The sequence below is a fragment of the Ciconia boyciana genome, chromosome 8 (genome assembly GCF_034638445.1).
Source record: "Ciconia boyciana chromosome 8, ASM3463844v1, whole genome shotgun sequence".
In the NCBI taxonomy this organism is placed as follows: domain Eukaryota; kingdom Metazoa; phylum Chordata; class Aves; order Ciconiiformes; family Ciconiidae; genus Ciconia; species Ciconia boyciana.
The window spans coordinates 51,247,037-51,268,692 of NC_132941.1; the positions used below are offsets into that span (position 1 = coordinate 51,247,037).

The following is a 21,656-nucleotide window of genomic DNA, read 5'->3' on the forward strand; positions in this document are numbered from 1 at the left end:
GGGCTTATAGCAGGAATTTGGTCGTGATGGTTGCTAAAGCCTTGACAAAATCTAGCCCAACGTGTTCCTCCTCCCTCTGTTTTTACTAGTGGTCTGCCAGACTGCTGCTGGGTGGTCGTGGGGGTTTTAATACTGGAGGTTGAACTGGGTCAAGGCACAGTTTATGCATTGGGATTCGTAAACTCTGGTGCAGGGTGCAGGTTGTCTGTTGCTTCCGGTGATGGACGAATGCTGGAACCTGTGTTTTAACTGCCTGTTGCTCAGGTCCAATATTGACTCTGCAGATTCATCACATGGATTAAGTCCTGGAGCCTCACCGAAGAGTTTGAGTACTTGGCTTATAACGCATTGCTTTAGAAGCTATAGGTTAACTTTTAGTCAGGAGTTTATCCCCCTCCCTTGCATGATTGAGATAATTTTTGAACAACTTTCCTTCAGACTTGAGTGATATACCTGCAAAACACCTTGAAAGGCAAAATGTGATCACGCTGGGTCCCAAGTGCATGCAATTGGTGGTGGGGGTGATTGGCCTTGAAATATTTAAACAAGTGAGTCCAATCTTAGTAGCCAGTGGCATGTTGAAGGATATTGGATTCTAAAAGCGAAAGTATCTCAGTTCTTATTCAGAGTCTTTATAAATATTGATTGAGGTCCAGGGCTTTGGCATTAACAAACTAATATAGATCACATCATTTGCACTACTTTTTTCAGATAGGGAATAAATGGTTTTCCAAGTGAGTAAATATGTGAAAATACCGTTTTATGTCATCTGTTTGTTTTCTTTTTATTTAGCCAAGAAGTGGTACAGTGCATTTTTTTTTGAGGGGTCCACACTGAAAAAATACATTTATTCATGTTAGGTTTTATGTGGGGTTGTGTATATGCATCTGTAATCTTGAAAACTTTCAGGTTTGTTAGCCTAGGCAATTAAATGCAAAATACGGTGCTTGATGGGCTGCATGCAAGATTACAGAAGTTACAAGTTTTGGATCCTAATGTCATTATAGTGTAGATGTGCATGAGTGTTATGTTCTCTACAGTAGTATTTTTGCTATTATAAGATGATCTGTGTAATTATAAGTCTGTACAGGAGCTGTGACAATGTGGAGCAGCCAGAGTTTTCAATGTGCACACATCTGAGTAAACCTCAGACTCAAAATGTCAGGTTAATTTTTCCTGTGGATATTCTAATGAAAAGCTAACAGAGGTGTGTTCATCAGAATGTCACATGTTTGGTTGGAATCTCTGCTATGAGTTCTGGAATGAAATGGAAAGGAGGTGGATGGTTGGATGTGCTCATCCCTTTCTTCCTGACTGGATCAGCTGATCCCAGGGTTGATGACAGATAAAGCAAGAGTCTGCCTGAACTTCGTCTGCCGTGGCTTTTATCTTCCTGCCTTTGAGCTGCCAAGACTCGTGCTCTGTCAAGGTTTCTTTTAGTTCCAGATGAAGCATCTTGGATCTTCCGCTGCGCAGCAAAGTACTTGCTGTTCTAAAAATCCACATGCGTGTGCTTCTCTTTGCCCTGAGGGGTAGTTCTCCTGTGCAGGCACTGTCTACAGCAGGATTCACTCAGCATCATGTGTTAATGGGACTGACCTATTGACAGAATAAGTTATCCATTTGAACCTAAAATGTGGAAAATGCACTGATGCTTTTTAAATGTGATGCATTTAAAGGATAATTGTTAACTATATTCCATGTCATTTTCATAAGCTGTCACGGCGTCCTGATAATTTGACACCTCTACAACTTACTTATGTTTTGTGCATTTAACTGTTGTTTTCTGCAGCTGCCTAGAAGGTCCCCATTAGCAAAATGCAGTTTCCTGTTTCTGTCTTTATGACATCTAGAAAATGTAATTGCATAAAATGAAAAGAAAAAGCCATTTGTACAGCCTGATCATCATAGGTCATGAAATAAGCACAGCCTAATAAAGCATTGGCATGAAAGGCAACTTTTACTTTTCTCCCCTTGCTCCTCTGTATGCTCATTTGTAGAATAGCAAATTATAAACAAGAACATTATTTAATCCTTGCCTCTAGCAGTCGTCTTTGTATGTGCTCTGTGCAGCTTTGGTTGAGAGAATATGAATCCCAAGTCCCATTTTGACAGAGACTAGAATTTTCACATGATCATGCAATCCCTCTGATGCTCACCCAGCATCAAGCCTTTGTGTCTTGTGGGATTTAGATTTTTCTGTCTTTCTGGAAATGTAGGAAAAGCGTTAAAATGCAGCTCTCAAAGTCCAGGGACTAAGCAGAGTGTATTGATCCCTTCCCATTCACGTACACGTTTGATGTGAGAACGCTGACCTAGAAGCACTGAGAGTTAGTTTATTAGTTTTGACATTGGGATTCGTTAGCTGTAATTCAATTAGAAGCACACTGATGGATGTGTTTGTATGCTGGGGCTGGCAGCTGCTTTAGGTTCAGAAACTTACAGTTCTAGTTGGGAAACTGTTTTGTGCAGTATTGGGTAAGATTTGTATTGCTAGGCTAAAAGTGACATCGTTCTAGATTCGGTTTTTAATAGATTTCTCTCTGTTTCCAATTATGTTTCTAATTAGAATAATGTCTTATTTCCCATGACAGTTTAAAAATAATGCAAAGTCTGTAAAAGAGAAGCTATCAAGATGATTGAATAATCTTTTTCGTTTGTTAGACTGAAACCTTTTTCCATCTTAATTGGATATATAGACCTACTAGGCTACGGGAATAATTTCAGTATTTACAGCAGGTTATGGTGCAGTAGTTGCTCAGCTTTCTTCTGTCAATATGTCTTGGGGCTGTTTCCATTCTCACCCCAGCACACACACCAGCCATTAACCAGCCAACTGTGCATATTCCCTTTCTAGCAGGAAGACAGAACACCTCTCTGCCTTTCTGTGTAAATCTCAGCTTTTCAGATGTGAGATCTGCTGCTCTCTGTCCTACCCTCTGGTTTCCCACCCAGGCAAAGGTCCTTCCCTTCACACGTGGGGTAGGGTCTTTTGCAGCAGCGTTGTTTCTCCAGGCTCAAAGATGTTTTCCTGCCACTTAGAACTGAGATTTATGGCTCAAGGGATGCATGTCTGAATAACCGACTCTGGGAGCCTGAGAGTTGTAGTTGAGAATGTAGTTGTAGTTAAGACAATCAAAAGCTGTCTGCAGTGGAAAGAATGTAGAAGAGATCTGGAACTGGCATTCAGTAGTTTCTGGAGCTTGCTCTGTGAGGGAAAGATCTAAACATGCTGTGGTTGTGGAAGGGCTTCAGGCAGTCTGGGATGGAGGTTAAATCCAAAGGTGTCTCCATGGCTGCCAGCTCAGAAAGCTCTGGGGTCTTAAATGCTGACTGCAGTGAACTAACCTCTCTATGCATAATGTAGCTGCTGAGTGCAGTTACCACAAGAGCCTGCCTGTGTTTTTCTGGAGCATGACTTAAGTCAAGCCTCTGCCTGAGGTATGCTGCTGCTGTGTGTGCAATTACCTTTGGAGGTATGGGAGAAAGGTTGGGAGCTCAGGGATATGAGAAGGGATGGCATTCCCTTTCTGCTAAGTACCTCTGACAGTGCTGCAGTGATAGAGGAGGTTAGAACAGTGCTAAAGCTGTGATGCTTGCCAGAAAAATCTGTGATTGCAGATAAATACATATTTGCAAGGTCAGAGTGGTGATGTGCTTTGTAGCATCAGACATGAGGTTGAGAGTACATGGCAAGTCATGCGTTCTGACTCTCAGCCCCTGGAATGGGTTGACTGTCACAGGAGATTCAGGACTACAGCGATGGCTGTTACTTTTTGTAACAGCTCATTTTGTAATAATGATACTTCCTTTTTTTCTTTTTTAATAGGATAGCCAGTAAGCATAAGACACCAATTACTTATAGTAAAACCTGTTTGTGTTTCTAGAAAACCCTTTGCTGTCAAATGGATCAGGAAATTCATCTGGTTTAAACAAAAAAATCCCTGCAAAGCTTCTCCCTTGAATTCCTCCATCCTCCTCCCAAAACTGAACCACATGTGATGCTTTCAAGGCTGGGGTTCTTCTCTGGCTTGATTTGTAGAGCAGCTGGCATAGGTAAGGGATGCCAAGGTGCAGAGGTAGGGATGAGCAATGGTGGCAGGAATGCTTTAGGGAGGCTTTGCGGCCAAATGTTTCCTAGTATTGGATGCCACTGCGGAGTGCAAAAGCAGAATTTGAAGTGCTTTAGTAGGCAGCAAATTAAACAGGTAAGAGAAGACTTTTTCAAACAGTTTCAGGAGCTTTTTGTCACAAGATGTCCTTGAGGCTTGACCAGCATCAAAAAGGACTGGGTGCCCATTTGATAACAAGCATCACAGTTCATGCAATGAGATTAAAAAATACATACTTTTCTAGATGTAAACTGCATTGGTCTGGTTCATGAGTCAGTTTCTAGCAGAGAAGAATTAAGAAAATTTACCCATAAGGAGCTTATTCTGTATCTGTCTGTGTCTGGACTTTTGCATCTTTCTTTGAAATGGGATATAGGACTAGACGGGACCTTTGATCTGATTTCTTATCTGGTATGGTTATTAAAGCCCCTACTTTCAGCTTGTGAGAGACTATTAGTATTTCAGTGGAGTGAAAAAGTCTTTAATGATTGAGGCAGGCCAGATATGCCTTGAATAAAAAGTTCAAGTTTCCTTAGCCTTTTTTGTCTATTCTTACCTTCAGGGTATACAGCATGGCCCAAACAGAGAAGAAAGGTGGGCTGCTCCGGAAATCTTCAGCCTCCAAGAAGCCATTGAAGGAGAAAGTTGTGCTGATGTATGATGAGATTTTCACGGTAAGGAATTGAGCATCTCTTCTTTCTAATGTGTTGTGTTAAATTTTCTTGGTTTAGTTTGTACTGAGGGCTCTGCGTGGTGGATTCTTTTCCCAAGGTAAGGACTGCACAGTGCAGGCACACACTTCAGGCTTTCCTACTGTCATGTAGAGCTCTGTATTCTGCTCTCTTCCTTAATGTCACCTTGTCCTGTTGTCTGCCAGGACCATTTGTGATCTACGGGAAATCACAGCTTTTCAAGTATTTCTCAAAAAATAATCCAGAAAATAAACAGAGGCATCCCAATTGAGAGCTGCTTCTGTTTGTCCTTCTGTTTCTGGGAATCTGTGTAGACAGAATTCTGTACTGTGAGACCATTTGGTCATCCAGTGGGATGATGCTGACTCTGAGCTACTCATGATAATGATTTTCTTTAAATTCTGCCTGAATGATTTCTTCTTATTTGCTCTCATGGCTGTTCCTTTTCCTTTCAGACAGAGGACCCCAGTAAATGCAACCCTAGGTTTTGGGAGGAACTGTTTCTCATGAAGGTAACAGGAACCGAACATCCTCTGATTTGCTGCTGCTGTTCTGCCTAGGCAGTGGCAGACTGTCTGTGCAAGGATTTGCGTTTCTAAGGTGTCAGTGGTTGTGTAACATGCATGAACTGCTTCTTAACCTGACAGGTCAACTTGGAATATCTAGAAGGCAAGCTGGAGGCTCTGGATGGGGAAGAGTTAATGAAGATAAAAGATAACATCAACTGCTTGTTTCAGCACTGCATCCAGGCACTGGGTGAGGAGCACCCAATCAGAGTGGTCAATGCATTACAGGTACCACGCTGAGAGCTAGGGAATGCTCTCTTTTGCTTCTGATGAGGCAATATATTTGCTGCTGGTATCAAACATCTTGTGCTCATTTCTTTACTTCTGAGGAGAAGTCATGTCTACAGAGCAGTTGCTACTTACTGTCTGTGGAGGTTACAAGCATTCATAGTCTCTTTAATCTTTGAAGAACAATAGCTTGTTTCAGAATTCAAGAGGATCTGGTGATGCAGGATGAAGCGGATGGCAATGTGGGGACAAGAGGGGCTTGTTTACACTGCAGGCTGTCAGTTTGGGGGCTCAAGAGTACTCTGTGTAGCTTTGTCTGTATTCTGCTTTCTCCTGTTCTCCATCATTTCAGCCTCCTTTTTGAATTTCCATGTGGGTCAAAAATGAAATAAAGCTCTGGAGAAGCTGGTGTGAAATTTATACAGGGGACTGGCCCTGCTGGACACTTCCTAATTGGAAGCTGTGAAGAATTGTCACCCAAAATTAACAGCCATTTTCCTGCAGGTTGCTCCTTACCAAAGCTATGCTATCCTCAGTCTTGATGTTTGATGATATTCCTTCACAGGCTGATTCTTACAGTTTGATAAATGCATTTGTCTCAGCTTCTCTCAGCTGTAGGAATACAGGATATGAATTTCAGGTTTGGAGAAGTCACCTGTAGGAGGCATTGGACAGGCAGTAAGCTGGGAAAAGTTGATTTAAAACATAATATGTACACCTCTGACATACAATCTTGCATTGTTTTGTTATTATTATTATTTTTAGAATTAGTTTGAAAGGATGCTGTTAAATATTGTAGTTATAGCTACATAGACAGTCTAGCCCAGCCTTGAATTCCCAAACTTGTATTCAGGCTCTTAGCAAAAGTTAGGCCAGGGCTCAAGTTTAGAATCCTGCTGTGTGAGTGTAAATAGGAACCAGGTAACACATCCTGAGCTTGAGTTGGGAGAACGTTCCCTTAATCTGGCTATGTTCATGTGGAAAGTGATCCTGAGGCCAAAATTTATTTAAACAATCTTTTCTTGAGAATGACCATGGTGACCAAAAGTTTGTTTAGCCCAGTATCCTGTCTCTGACAGTAACAAAAAAAAGGATGTCTACCTTACCCTTTTGCTTCTGTATGGTTCTAGAGGTCTGTTGATTCCTTGAGGTGGTCTTGTCTCCAGCTTTACATCTTCTGAAACTAGTTACTTCTCACAGGTGAATTTAAGCTGGAGTCTAAAACTGCAGTGGTTGTATTCCTGCCCATTCCCCTCTTCACAGACCTGAAAGGTGCCTGATGACAAAAGTCACCACAGACATTTCCCTTTCTTGGAGCAAATGAGACATTTGCTGTCTGTAAATTTTCTAGAGCATCTCCTGGAAGCATAGTGTGCTGATACCTGTATGTTGCCAGTGATCTCCAAGAACTTGGTATGAATCAGTAATCCAGTGCCTGCAACAAGAAATGTGAAGGAGGTTGCATTTAGTGGGAAGGTTCTTAGAGCCCCTGAGGTTGTTAGGAAGACTTAAGCTGCCTAGTAGTGTTGGAGACTTTTTTTTTTTACAAAGAGACAGTTTATTGGTCAGATTTAGTATAGCAGTGTGGTAACCAAACAGAAATTTGTGCTCTCTATAGCAAAAGCATCTGCTGTATGGATGGGTGTAATGCGATAAACTATGTTAATAAGAAATTAATCTGGAAAGCTCTAAGGCACGTCTCTCCATATATTGGACACTGCTTCTACCTTGCAGTGTCCTGACCAATATTTTTGTCCTTAAAGCCACACTTAGGTATTTTCCAAAGATCGTGGTCCTGTCTGGTACAAACTGGGTCTGGACAGAAGAAGCAGTAAGATTACCTTTCCTCAGAGTGCTGTGAAATGAAGGGGTGAACAAACAGGAAAAATATGGACAAATATATTCTTCTCTAATTTTTTTTGAGTTTTCAGCATCCAAGAACCTCCTTAGAAACAACAGAGGTGGAGGAGAGGTCTGACAAAATGTATGGCTTCCAGGCTGGTGGTATTCATTTAAATATCTGTGCTTTGCCAGTGCTAGGAGAGGGTCTCAGGGCAGGTTTTGCTACTGAGTTGTAGATGTTGCCTTACATCTTACCCTCTGATTTTTCCCTTTGCAGACTTTGTGTGCATTGATTCGGGGTGTCCATCAGAAGAACAAATCCACTTCTGGATTTGACATCATCAACATGCTTGTGGGTTTTGATAAGGCAGAACTATGTATGAAGGTGAGGCCCTGGCAATGTAGAGAAACAGTTTGCACAGCAACCATGTTGCAGGGGCAGTGATTTGTAGACAGGTGTGTCTACCAAGGTGCAGCTTTTGGGGGAAATATTCCAGCCACTTATTAAAAACAGCTGTCCTGAAGTTCTTTACCTGCTAGTGGCACAAAGACACTTGGGGTCCCTGTGTTTGTTAGTAATATAACAGAGCACTTATCTTTCTTTTTCTTTAGTTCCGTGCTGTGCAGTCACTATGGTTAAGAAATCTTAAGGCCAGAAAAGGCTGTCACAGGCCATTAGTAACTAGTATTGAACCTCATACCTTGTGCTTAATTTTTAGCTGATAGTCATATCCTGTGTTCTCACATTTCCATTGGCACATGTACCGTCTTAAATTTATTTGATGCTCTTCACTGTAAAGGTGTTGAGTTTTGGGAAATGACAATCAGTGATAAAGCTGAATTCCTGTTGTATCTTTCATCTCTCCACAAATAGTAGTACATTTGGGGAAAATATTGAGTAGTAACTTGCCTATCAGAACTACATTTTTCCTTTAAGAATAACTGTATTACCTGTAACCTGTAACGTGGAAAATAATTATTTATGAATATCTGTCAAACAGCTATATAGTACCTATTTTTAATCATAACTAATATATATACTATTAAATTGGAGGTGTGCTGCTTACAAAAAATCTCATGGTGCCTATAAAATGGAATATGGAAAAAAGAAAGCACTGGTATTACTGTCTTGCAAACAAAAAGGAAGATCATATTTGTGGAGCTCATATTACTTTGTGAATAAAATCTGTTGTTATATGTATACAAAAATCTCTCATGCATCTAGAGAAAACTCTTGGAAAATGATCATGGTGTTATGTGTGTAGTCATTGAAATGTAGTTAACACAAAACAATATTGAGAACGAATAGTGTGAATATGGCCTGTGTAACAGTAGTAATGGTTCAGTTATTGATTCGGGAATAACACGGCTTTATATTGGTGCTCTGGTATTTGAATCTCCCAAAAAGCTTTTTGTAACAAACATTTCAAATAATTTTAAATATTACTTTTAAATAATGTGATTGTTCTTCAGAATCTGATGGAGAGCTTGGACTCGCTTCTCTGTGCAGAAGGTTCTGAAAGCCTCAAAAGCTTGTGTCTGAAGCTACTGCTCTGCTTGGTGACGGTAAATAAATACCAGCTGTATAATAACTTAAAGGCTCATATGAGCTGCATCTTGAGGGATGGAACTGTCTCAAAACTTGAGCAGAATGCTGCAGCGTGAAGCTTAAGAAGGGGAAAGAAAATGTGAATGAGAACAAGGGTGAGCCCAGAATAACATCATTGCTCTAACCATGATGCCAATACAGACTAGCAGACTATTTTCACCTCATAAGATAGGGGGCAAAACGGGAGAGACACAGTGTCAATTGGATTCACAGGTTTTTTTTTTAGGGAAAAAGATATTTGAGAAGTCTCAGAAAGGGAGCAGAAGAGAAGGGTTGAGGAAAGACAGGAAGTGTGGAGTAGACAAGAGTGGTGACGATGTGAAGAATGAGGAAGTTGGAACAAATGGCCGCTCATCATCTCTTGGAGATGGTCAACTGTGAACTATTTTGGCTGCGATGAGAGATAATTGAGTGTGGGGAGGTCTTCACTGCCCTGTTTGTGATGGGAAAGTGCTCAGTGGAGCATATGCGCCCTGTTTTTTCATTCTCTGCCTCCTGTGTAGCAGCCTGCTTCAGCTGCTGATGGCTGTTGTCATGCAGCTGTGTAAAATATCGATCTGTAGAGGAAAGGGGGAGCTCTTAGTACGTGGGTCATGCTTCTTGCCAGAGAGAGGGGTGGGAGGCAGGACAGATTTCTTTTACTTCATGTCTAGCTCTACTGCTAGTCACACCTTGACTTGCTGACTAAGTGTGAGATTCTGGATAAATGTGTCCATCTGGTAGTAGAACTCTTCTGTTCCCAGTGTGTGCCAGAGGCAGCTACAGCATCATGGGAGTGAGATTGTAAAACTTGTGTTTGTACTCAGGTGACAGATAACATTAGCCAGAACACCATCCTGGAGTATGTGATGATTAACAGCATATTTGAAGCTATTTTACAGGTAAGGGTTCTTCCTTCTACTGCAGGGGCTCTTCTTCCATAGTGAGAGCTTTCAGTTATATATTTGCTTTTCAGCTTTTTCAGTGCAGCATAGCTGACTGGCACTGTGCGTTGCTTCCATTCATAGCTTAGTCATAGACTTTTTTTTTTAATGCTGTCTCCTCCTTACTCTAGTCTGCTGTTTTTAGTCACTACTGAGTATTTAAAGTATTTTCACTTGAGACATTTGTGCATAGATAGAAGCTGAACAGATTTCTGGGCTAACTTCACAGAGAATTCCTGTATCAGAGGAACATTTTCAAAAGGCAGTCTGGATATATTGAGTTTTTTTCTGCTCTTTGATAAATTATACTTTTTAGAAGTGGAACTGGGCTTGGGGAAACCCAGAAAACTTGCACAGATAATGTTGGTGATGCACTGAGATACTGTCCAGTGCTGTTGAGAAATATATTTGCCTTTATGCCCAGAAGGCCTATGTGCATCCTCTCTGTGATAAATAAGCTTCTCTGTGTGCAGAACTTCTTGGAAGCACTGACGCTCCCTCAGCCTTAAATATCCTCTTTCAGTTAGGACATAATTTGCTCTTATGCATACATTTCACGGCCACGCACTGTCTGAGAGTCACTGCAAGCTTCCTGAAGCAGGCCTGAACAGAACTGTGTGATTATTTATTGCAGATCCTGTCCAGCCCACTTAGTCGCAGGGAACACGGCTATGATGCTGTTGTCCTTCTTGCCTTGCTGGTCAACTACAGAAAGTATGAGGTGGGTATTCTTCTGGATAACAGAAACATCACTTCTCTCTACTTTATTAATTTACACTGGCCTCTGGATTATTAAGGCAGCCTACAGTACAGTTTTTTTATCTTTTTATCAGGGTATTAGCACAGAGCTACAGAAGTTTTGCAAGGCAGTCATATTGTGCTAACTGTATCTGTCTCTGACGTGTATAATCAAATGTGTATGATATTCCTACAGCTCGTTTTGTGCAAGCATGAAAGAAACCACCTAGGGGATTTGCATTTCTTTCATGAAAGTATTCTGAGGAAGGTCCTTTTGGAAGAGTTACTGTTGTGCCAAACTTGCATGTTTGCTTCTGTGTGTGTGACTGTGCAGTTATACATAATCTCCAAAGTAAAATGAGCTGTCGGTCATCTTGGGCTTCAGTCTGAATTTGTGATTCAGAACCTGACTGGCAGACTGAAAGAGAACAGATCCCCAGAAGAGATGGTGAAGCTGTGACCAAAGAATGAACTGAAACATCACAGCTAGTATTTCCAAGAGAAGTCTGTCTATCTCTTTGACTGATTCCTCTTTGAGAAACTTTATTCATCTTCCTTTTTCTAAACTGGTTGTGCTACTTTGTGGTGTATTCCCATTTTTTTCTCTTATTAATCGCCTTGAAAAAGAAACATTTCAAATGTCAAAAAACCACCTAATGTTGGCTTTTCTTTGCATTAGGCATGATGCTTTAATGATCAATCTTAATTTTTTCCATAATTAGGAATATCTTAATATACTGAGATTGGCAAAAAATGGGATAAACCCTCCTCAACAGAATTACTGGGAGGGAGCAGGCTCCAAGTATCTGGTTTTATAATAGATCTTGTTTTGAATTATGAATAGACCTAGAGAATAGGCAAAGACAGGAGCTACACTTAGTGTCAAAGTAATCCCTGTTAATTTCTCTTTCCTGTGAATGTTGTCAAAATAATGAATTACAGATTCTGTTCAGCAATCTGTGCCGTGGTAGCATGGAACAGGAGCATGGAGCTTGGTTTCAGTGTATGGCCATGAGGGAAAACTGTTGGGAATGATATGAGTAGGGTTACTGATGAGGGCAGACTGGAAGGACCAGAGGTCTCACTGCAACATTGAGGTCAAAGGGTGGAGAGCTGTGTAGTCCCATTCCTGAGCTATGGATCCCTGTGTACTATAGTTTATGTCTTCAGTAAGGTAGAGTGCTGTGAGTACATAAGACTTGTCCTCTGCTCTTTGCGGTAGCTTTCTGTAGAGTATTGAGTTGGGGTTGAGTCCTTTGGAAAACATTGTCCTAGATGTCTCCAAACTGGGCACCTGAAAGAAATTGTGCTGATGTTTAAAAAGTACAGTCCAACCTGAGGCAGATGTGTAGCAAGGGGAATTTCAGCTTGAGTAAGTTCATCTGGCAAGGTCGAAAGCAACTTGAAGGAAGGTTTTATATGATGGCCGCTTGACACTGCCCTTTGTAAGCAGCGCTACAAGCAAAGCCTGTAGTAACGTAGTCATAATCGTTGTCCTTAAGTGGGGTAGCTGCTTTCATTTGCTGTTCTTTTGCCCTTAGAGTCAGTTTGGTGGTTGTCTGGTTGTCAGTGTATTGTAGCACGCTTTCATGCTTCACAACTCTTGGAGTTCTCTTTGTAGTTAACTGTGCTGCAGCTGATAGGTTCTCTTTTGTTCTGAACTTCATTGGTTGCTAAATTGTGTTTCCAGCTGCTTAAGAAAATCTAATTAGGCTGAAAATTAATTAGTTGACTATGATTTTTTGTCTGTCTTTAATGTGAATACCAGTGTGTTTTGCATCAGGAAGGTCTTTCCTGGTTTTGGGATGTGAATTTTGTAGTCGCCTCTCAAATTCCCTGGGGAATATCTGTCCATGATTTCATTACTAGTGTAGCTGAGATCTTGGCTTGCTCATTAACTTCTGTTCTAGGAGTAAAAATGATTTACATGTCTTTACATGGAACCTTTAAAGGGATGTCCCTGATCTGAAACCCAATAATTTTCAAAAGTTGTTCCAAGTGTATACTTATTCAAGTCTTCGGCTATATTTTATGTTTTTTTTAATCCTTGTCCTGATTTCAGAGAAAATATTTTTACCTTGATACTATGTGAGAGAAACATAAAAGAGTGACTAAATAATTGACTATATCAGGAAAATGGTAAAGCTAAGTGTACACAAAAGGCTGCCAAACAGAGAAAATACTGTGAGGAAGAGTATTTATTTGGTCTCAGAGTTTTAAGGGATGGCTGCTAGAATAGCAAGTTAAAACATAAAATCAGGTAGTGACTTTTAAATAGTTAGATTCCTTGATGACATCTTGGTGTAAATTTCTTTGCCTCATGTTCAGCCTGCTAGAATTGCATATTCTGTTTTTTGCTAGGCAGAGCTGAAAGAAATTAGTCAAAACGTGGGGTTTTCCCTTTGTGTGCTTGTCTGGCAGTGTATAGTGTATCCGATAGCCCTTCATGTCCAGCTATGTGGACTTGCCTCTCCTTGATATAGTCAACTACAGGTGCTGAAGGGACACTTATCAATATTGGAGAGTCAGAAAATTAATCTTCTTTTTTTTTTTTTAGGAAAAAAAAAGGTCTTACACAACTCAAATTATTTTAAATGAATCTTTTTAACAAAAAGAGTAATTATTCAAGCTCCAATTCCCTGCAAGATGAACTGCCTGCAAAGGAGATGGCCTCATCAGGGCTGGCAGCAAAGCTGCTGAATCATCCCTAATGAGCGTCCAGGGAAAAGTCTTGCAAGGGATAATCGAGTGGACTCTTGTTTGTGTTACAGATGTGAAGATAAGTTAAGCACCTAACTAGGGATTATACATGGTTAGCTTGGTTTTTTTTCTGCATTCTTTTCCTACCAAATAATTTGTTTCCTGTAGGTTTGTGTTGGAGGCGGACGTACACTTGGGGGCATGGAGGAGATCTCACTCCCTCTGCCAGACCTGTGTGCTTCTTCATATAAAACTCACTTTGTATGATATGTCTCACCTGGGGTTTGCTTTAAAAATTACCTGGTAATGATCTCCCTGCAGCTTCCACCTTCATTTCTATGAGATTGTTGGCATCTAATGGTGGGTGCTTCATGGAGGACATCTTGAGTGTTCCCAGGTTCCAGGAGTTTGTGTCTGTACCTCATCACTGACAAGAAGACCTTAATGGTATAGTGTTTGTTATCTGATGGCAGTGATAGGAAAAGACCTGTGTTCTCTGAAGAGCTGAGAATCATATTTTTGAGTTTATTCTGGAGGCAGGTGGAGGCAGAAGCTATTTCTAAGTTTGTGTAACTGCTTCACTGACATACTTTGAAGCTTTCAAAACGTGTATCAACCACTCTTCAAGGCTGTTGCATGTTTCTGCATGTTGTGGAGTGGCAGGTATAATTTGGACTTTTAAAACTTTTGCTGTGATTCCCAGTGAGAGAGGAACTGAACTCTGAAACAGCAGGATTAGAATAGGGAAAAGGGAAACAGGCATGGAGTATGGGGTGGGCTTAGGGGTGCTTGTACAACTTGCAGGTTGCTGGTGTTCATTGTAGATGTGCAGACTAATGCTCATAGACAATAACTGGAACTGTTGGCTCTCAAGGAGGGGCAGGAGCAAACTGCATGTCCTGTGGGCAGCACAGGAAATATTCTCATCACATTGGTACAGCCTTGCATGCTGAAAGGCATTAGAAACTGTCTTGTCCCATATAGAGTAATATGGTGTGTGGATTACACTGGTTAGTCATCTTCCTGCTGCTTAAGGAGTTAGGGAAGCCTAGAGGAGGCATGGACTGTGTCAGGGGAACGGAATACTTCAGACATGAATTATTAAACAGACTTCTGCAGATATGGAAATGACAATTGAAAAGATAGAGGGCAGCGATCTGTAGGAAGCTAGGCCAGCTTCATGACCATATCAGCCATGCACTGATGACATCTTGCTGCCAAGAGGCAGGAGACATAGAACATGCATCTTGGAAAGTCAAGGGCAATGGGAAGAGTTGTTCATAGGCTGGAGATGACAACGAACCCAGTCCCCCTCCCTTTCTGTGGTGGGATGGAGTGTATGACTAGGTCTCAGGGCAGCCCGGTGGCGTTGGTCAGTGTAGTATCTCCCAGTTTGCTTATTCCCCACATCTGGGAATTTGGATAACCCTGCAGCCTCTAATCCAGCATAGCCTTGCTGCCCATTGCCTGGAAAAGCCCCATCACTTTTATTGGTCATGAGTCACAGGCTGGCCTCTCTTTTGTGTGTGAGCTGTGGTGTGGAGAGTTTCTCCTTGTTGTATGAGGAGAGCAAGAGAATGACTGAAATTAGCAAAACTAAGATATATTTTCAAGGATGGATTATAATCTATATTTAATTACGAATTTGTGAAGCTTGCTTCTGCTTTACTGACACTGACTAAATTTAATTTCTGAAGGGGAGCATGGTTGTACAGAGAGGACCATATATTGTTACTCAATAGGAGCCTCTACTCCAGCCTCAAGGAAATGTCTTTGCATGCTTCGTGCACAGATGGGTTCTGTGTGAGTTTTCTGTCTTTCTGAGACAGCAGACAGGGCTGAGTGCTGCCGGAGGCAGGCTGACAGACTGGCTGAGCTTTGGTCTGCTCTGATCAGTTTCTTTTCTGAACAAAAAAGAAAGCCTAATCCTCCTAAAGCACCAAATAATTGTAAAAGCGGTGTTTTCTGATCAGCCTTATTTTTAACTTGCTGTCAAGCTGTGGGAAAATCAGTCTAATAACTGTGTAACTTGTAGGGCTGCATCTGATGCATGCTTTGTGTTTTATGCTTCCCATCCACTTTGGACTTACTGCATAGATAGATCCTTTTCTTCTCTGTCCTGGTTCCAAATCAACTTTGTTAGTTTTGCACTGACACATATAAACCAGGAAAAACAAATGTACATTGCTAATCTAAAATGCTTCCTAAATTATTAGGACTTACCTTTATAGATGGAGCCTGTGTGCTTTGTTCAGCTAAGTTCAAGAAATTTATATTCTCCAGAGACTTCTAGCTCTCGGTGGTGTAAACTGTTAAAGTGTTGAGCTCTAACCCAGCAGCAGATGAGTCTATAACATTGTCATGCCTTCCTGGGTCCTCCTTCCTTTAAGCAATCTTCGCCAGGTGTTGCAGAAGGGAGATATCAGAACGCTAATGTTCAGTCCCAGCTTCACTGCTTGTTCCTGCTGCATAACAGTGTGTGTATCACAGATAACAGGCTTGCAGGACAGCTGCTCCACTTTCAAGACTGACAGATGAGCTAGTGGAGGAGCAGAAACTCCCGCTCTTCTCAATAAAATCAGGAGACTGCCTGGCTGAGCCAGTAAAGAGAGGGTGTCCCAGGCATAGCGGCCTTAGTGTGTGCTGTGACTCCTGTTTCTTTGTGTGCATTCTGTTTTGTGGGACAGGAGAGAGATTCTTCACAGGTGGTTGGGTAAACTTGGAAAGATAATAGTGTTTTTTTTCCTGAAGGCTGAACTTAAAACCAATTTTCTTTCTTCCTTATCCCCCCACCCTGAGCAGTCAGTGAATCCCTACATTGTGAAGCTCTCCATCGTAGATGATGAGGCCACACTCAATGTGAGTATTTAACTTGATTCCTCTGCACTGCTAGGGATGCTCTTTCAGGTGTGGTTAGTGTAATGAATGCAGTCTGGTAGAAAGAAGGTCTAGGAACAGTGCTACTGCAAAGAACACCAGTCTAGTGGGTTTCTGCCCTAACTGCACTCTTACAATAGGTTAGGCAGCTCATGATTTGGACAGTTTGATCACCAGTTAAATGGTGGGGGTGGTTAAAAACCTAGGTAGCAAGGAACATGCTAAAGTTCATCTATTATACATTTATAAACTATCTATACACTATTTGCTGTCACATGCAGCACAGGAGGCTTATGCTAAAGAAGATCTCATTTCCAGTGCTGTGTCATCTGACTTTACCAGTCCACAAGTCAATTCTTGTAGCTCAGTGGAAGCTTGTATGCAAGTCAAGAGTCCTGCAACATATTTTGGGTTGTAGCCACTGCCTAAGTTTTGTATCCAGGCCTGGATAGAAAGTGGCAGCACACTGTGAGCTATGTGAGGTCTGGACTTAGAAGCTGTTCTTTAGGCATGAAGTAAAAAGCAAGCTCCATACTAACTAAAGGGTGAGAACGGTTATTCTGAGTTAATTAAATTAGCTTGACAGAAAGGATGCTCAGTAGCTGTGGAATGGTGGAGGCTGTTTGCAAGAATTGAAGAGGTTACTAGTGTTTATGGCCTTTGTTTTGAACTTTTGGATGTCTTTTCTCTGACACCAGCTTCCTTCTGAAGTTCTTTGCCACTTTATTGAGGCTTCTTGAGTGAGTAAGCTCTGTCTGGAGGTCCAAGGAGAGTAAATGTTCTCTGTTGAACTTAGTAATTAGATATTCAACTTTAAATTTTGGTGTGTTGATTTTTGGATGATATTTTTGTTGTATCATAGCATGTCTTAATAGTTCAAACAGCCTCAGGGGAAATTTTTCATAGCATGCTAGGTTATCCTGGGCGGGGGGCGCAGCACTGCTATGTGTGTTCAGTGTGTGATTTCCTGCGTTGAGATGTGTAATGTAAATATTTTTAATGATTTTTTTCAGGGAATGGGACTTGTAATTGCCCAGGCTTTATCAGAATACAACAGGTAAAACCTAATTGTCTCTTGTTTTTCAATGCATGATAGTTGCTGTACCTTTCCACAAACTTTTTTTTGTGTTAAAGCACTTAACACCTAGCAGCCCTGATGCACCTGGAGAGGCAGGGAATAGTCTTATGCTTTGAGGTACTTCAGCTCAGTTGTTGCTGTCATTGCAAGTGTAAATGCATCTGTACCAGCTGTGCTGATGTGCTTCGGGAGAGATCTTGCTGTAGGGGAAGATATCTATTGTATGTTTTTACTATCATGGATTTTACTTCTGTATGAACCTTGTGTAAAATCTTAGTCCCAAGTGAAAAGATAAATGATTTGCTGAGTACTTCTCTGTTAGAAAATTGATTTAACTGAAACACCATCTAAACCAAATGTATCCAGGACTATCCACATGCCAGATCAGAGATGATTAGGGAATGTATGCTCTTGCAAATGGTGGAAAGCATTAACTGCTTCTGAAGAAAGAGCCAGAAAGCCAGCAGTAGGGGTAGCATGTTCCCAGCCTCTGCTTCATGAGCAACAGCACAAAATGTAGTTGTTTTTCTAAGAAGAAAGTGCTTCAGAAAAATTTGGAAACTTACAGCAATTTCACCTGAGCAACCCAGGACTTTTTTTTTGTGTGGTAGGATTCTCAAAGTATCCAGAAAAATGTTTTAATTCCTTTGAAGGTCTGCTATTATAGATATGCAGATGACTTGCAAGATCAGCAAATCACGTAAATGTATTTATCAGAGTAAATTATTACAGTAAAGCAGAAAAAAACCTCACTCACCCAACTTCCTTCATTCTGACAAAAGCTGTCTCAGACTATGGCCTGTTTTGCTTAGCTCTTTCTTTCCCCCTTTCCAAAAATTTAAATTGCTTTCTTTGCATGTTGCATTGTGTGTGATCAGATTCCTGTATGAAAGATACAATAAATGGCCATGTGAGCTTTGCTAGTCCATTTGAATGCCCAATGAAGCAACTTGGCTTAAATCTGAGGTACCCAACTATTTGTTGACTTCACTTACTCCAGTTCCAGTCCTTTCACTTACTCCAGGAACGCAGGATCAGGTAGGATCAGGCCATGAACCGTAACGGTCCTCATGGTTTCTGCTGGCCATAGGGTGATTGACTCTGGTTTAGTCTGTAGCAGATGATGATTGAAATAAAACTGTTCTGTAGTTACTGACTGTGTGTGTTCACGTGGTTCATGAATGTTTTGCCAGTGCAGGACAAAATTTCCTAAGTCACTCAGTCCCTTTCCTTCTGCATTAGCCAAGACTGGATGTATCCTCTGTAACAGCACAGGCATTGTTCAGTCTCGCATCTTTCAGCAACCCCACTTCAACCCTACACAATTTACAAATATTTTAATACGCTTTGCGTCTCTCTTTGTGAGTTCTTGAGAAGGGCTTGTGAATGTTGAAGCTTTCTTCATCCTGTATCCTTATCAGATAAGACTGTCTCATAGGGATTTAGATAAAATAACCCTAGTTCCATTTCTAACCCTGAAGCTTCATCCTTATTCCTTTTTGTTTAGGCAATACAAAGATAAGGAAGAGGAGCACCAGAGTGGTTTCTTCTCAGCCCTAACTAATATGGTAAGCAAGGAAGCAGTGATTTTCTATTCTTAAAATAGGTGTCTTCATGGAAGTTCAGCAGGAGGGTGTTTCCAAAAACTGTGAGTTTGGGATGTGGCTTCTGGAGGAGGAGGTGCATTGATCCAGTCCAGACCAAATACAATTGAAATGTCTGCATTCTGAGGAGCGTGTTGTTGTCTGGCTGCGAAAGCTCTTTCAAAGGATAAGATCTCTATTCTGTCGTTGATAATTGAAATTGTTTTCCTTCATCTTCTTCATTCTAGTTGACTTTATTTTAAAAATCACAATTACTTGTTGGACACTTTTAAACAGCTACCTATTTTTAAAAACAAGTTGCAGCTCTGCTGATGTAGCCTAAAACAGAGAAGCTGAATATTTTTGTGGCAAAGTCTAGTCTGTCACTAGCTTTAGAGATTTGTTTCTTTACTGTCTTGTTTCTCAAGCCTGGGTGCACTGTAGCTATGAAGTAAGCTTGGATTCTGCAATTGGCAGTGTCTGCATTTTCAGAGCGGTACCCTCCAAAGGCAATTGTGAATTTCTTCCTTGTAAAGAGTATCCACTGTTCCCCTTGTTCAGTTTGGCTTTGCTTTAGTCTGAGATTTAATTGTGGTCTGAGATCTAACTGACAGGAAAATTTCCTCTAAGTAAGGATAGTTCAGTGTTGACAGCTGTCTGTCAGGAGTGATATGGGTAAAACTGCTACCACTTTGGGGCAAGCAGATAGGAAATGATCTCTGTTGTCCTCTTACAGAATCACAGACTAATCCAGGTTGGGATTCAAGATACAGTCCTTTTTTTCCTCTTTTGTGATTTGACAGGTGAAGCATTGGTCAGTGACAGTAGTGCAAAATAAAATGTTTGTAGATGGTCATCCTGTTTCCCATTTGTATTTTACTAGTGTTAGAAAGAAAGTTGCATGTGTGCCTTGGATGAGAACAGCTCTCCCAGGGCACTTCTGATTTAGTTAAATCCGTGTCTTCTCTCTTTTTGTTTAATAGCTTTCACAAATTCCTCTTATGCAATACTCTTTCTTTCCATAGGTGGGCAGCATGTTCATAGCAGATGCTGATGAGAAGATCTCAGTCCAGTAAGTGCACAGATGTTAGTTACACAATGAATGGCAACTCACCGCACTGGTCAACATGATCCGCTCCATCATGGAGCTGTTCTAATGTAGTGAAGCAAACTAGAGAGACAAGTTCTCTTGTAACTAAAATGGTATCACACCCCTACAAACCATGGGTTCTCACTTAAGTGAGAAAGGTGCAGCAGGAGGAGCCGCAGCAGGAGGAGCCACAGCTGAATTGCTTGTAATGAAGCGTATAAAAAACCTCTTGTGGGTTTTATGAGGCATTTTTAACATATAATAGGCATGTTGGAAGTGGCAGATGGGAAGTGATGGTTCATGCACTCTTGTCCCCAACAAAATGTTGTCTAAATCAAGGGGGCAGGTGATAAATAAGAGGGTTTGTGGTGTCTGTAGGAACCTCTGCCCTTAAAAGAAAGGACTTTAAAGGGAAAACAGTATTTGAGCAACAAGGGAGACCTTCAGCAGGAAGGGAACAAAGACTAGTTGAGCTCTAAAATAGCTATTTTTATGGATTGCTAAGCACTACTACTAATTGGAAGAACAACTGGATTGCAGAGGCAGAGTTTTATATAGTTGAAAAAAAATTCCTTCTTTCAGATGGGCCATGCTTCTGAAAAACTTTGCTGTTGGGATTCTCATCTGGTGTTAACCCTTAACTAACTCTGCTTTTGTCTGTATCCTTTCCACAGAACAAATGAAGCGATCCTTCTGGCCCTCTATGAAGCTGTTCATTTAAACCGGAATTTCATCACAGTTCTGGCACAAGTGAGTTTCAGTGCGATGTTTGCCCATTTCTTTGTAGTGGACGTCTTTGAAATTAGAGAGTCAGAAATGGAACCAGTGAAAAGATAAGTTTTCTTTATTTTCCTCTGCATACTTGTCATAGGTGTAGATGAGCATGACAGATCAGAAGCAGACCAGGGCCTGGGTTTATTATAGTTTTAGGAAATGCTTCCTGCCTTGCCAGAAAATGAGTAAAGTTTTGAGGGGACAGCTCATGTTGGAATGAGCCATTTTTCCCACTGAATGGGAAGGGCTGTGTGGAGTGCCTTCTGTGCCCTGTTGATACTGCCTTTAGGGGGAGGATGGAATGAGTGGACTGGTAGGGATAAGATTGCTGCAGCTATCAGAGCAGTTCATGCTCTTGCTAAGTTAGGGTTGGGGGAAAGAGACTGATCCAGCTCCGAAGTTGGATGAATTGTCCTGTCTGGGTGTGCACAGACTGCATGTTGTTGTCTGTTTGGGTATCCTTCGCTTAGGGACTAATTGACATGTGATGACTGTTGTTTCAAGTACTATTTTGTGTTCAACCTTCCTCGGAAAGCCCAACCCCTTTTGCTTGGGAGATTGTTGCAGGAGCATAGCGCTCCTCCTTGTGCTGTTTATGGTGAAGAAACAGCTATGGCAGCCTTCTGAGAAGCAGGGGGATGCTCCATACCTCTGATCACAAACCTCTGGATGCATTTCTAAACACTTTGTGAGTTAAACAAAGGTGAGTTTGCAAAGGTGGTTATTGCTGGGAGACAGATAATGAGTCTGTCTGTTCCGGTGATCGTGCTGTGGCTGGCTGGAAGGATAGTTTGATGTGTTTAGGAAAATGTTTAGGTTTAGGCTTTTAATTTTAGTTTGTAAG

General features: G+C 41.2%; 1 protein-coding gene across 4 annotated transcripts in view; it reads left to right on the forward strand.

Moving 5' to 3' along the window:
* ARMH3 (armadillo like helical domain containing 3) overlaps positions 1–21,656 on the forward strand; it is a 134,438-nt gene that overhangs the window by 2,842 nt on the left and 109,940 nt on the right. For 3 of the 4 annotated variants that reach the window (XM_072871730.1, XM_072871733.1, XM_072871731.1), the window contains exons 2-13: positions 4,675–4,786; positions 5,260–5,316; positions 5,452–5,598; positions 7,718–7,825; positions 8,914–9,006; positions 9,856–9,930; positions 10,607–10,693; positions 16,213–16,269; positions 17,301–17,344; positions 18,873–18,933; positions 19,974–20,020; positions 20,713–20,788. In XM_072871730.1, coding sequence (XP_072727831.1) covers positions 4,675–4,786; positions 5,260–5,316; positions 5,452–5,598; positions 7,718–7,825; positions 8,914–9,006; positions 9,856–9,930; positions 10,607–10,693; positions 16,213–16,269; positions 17,301–17,344; positions 18,873–18,933; positions 19,974–20,020; positions 20,713–20,788 — 964 coding nt within the window. Of the gene's footprint in view, positions 1–3,906; positions 4,057–4,674; positions 4,787–5,259; positions 5,317–5,451; positions 5,599–7,717; positions 7,826–8,913; positions 9,007–9,855; positions 9,931–10,606; positions 10,694–16,212; positions 16,270–17,300; positions 17,345–18,872; positions 18,934–19,973; positions 20,021–20,712; positions 20,789–21,656 lie in introns of those variants that run through there. The other variant, XM_072871732.1, reaches the window with a different exon arrangement.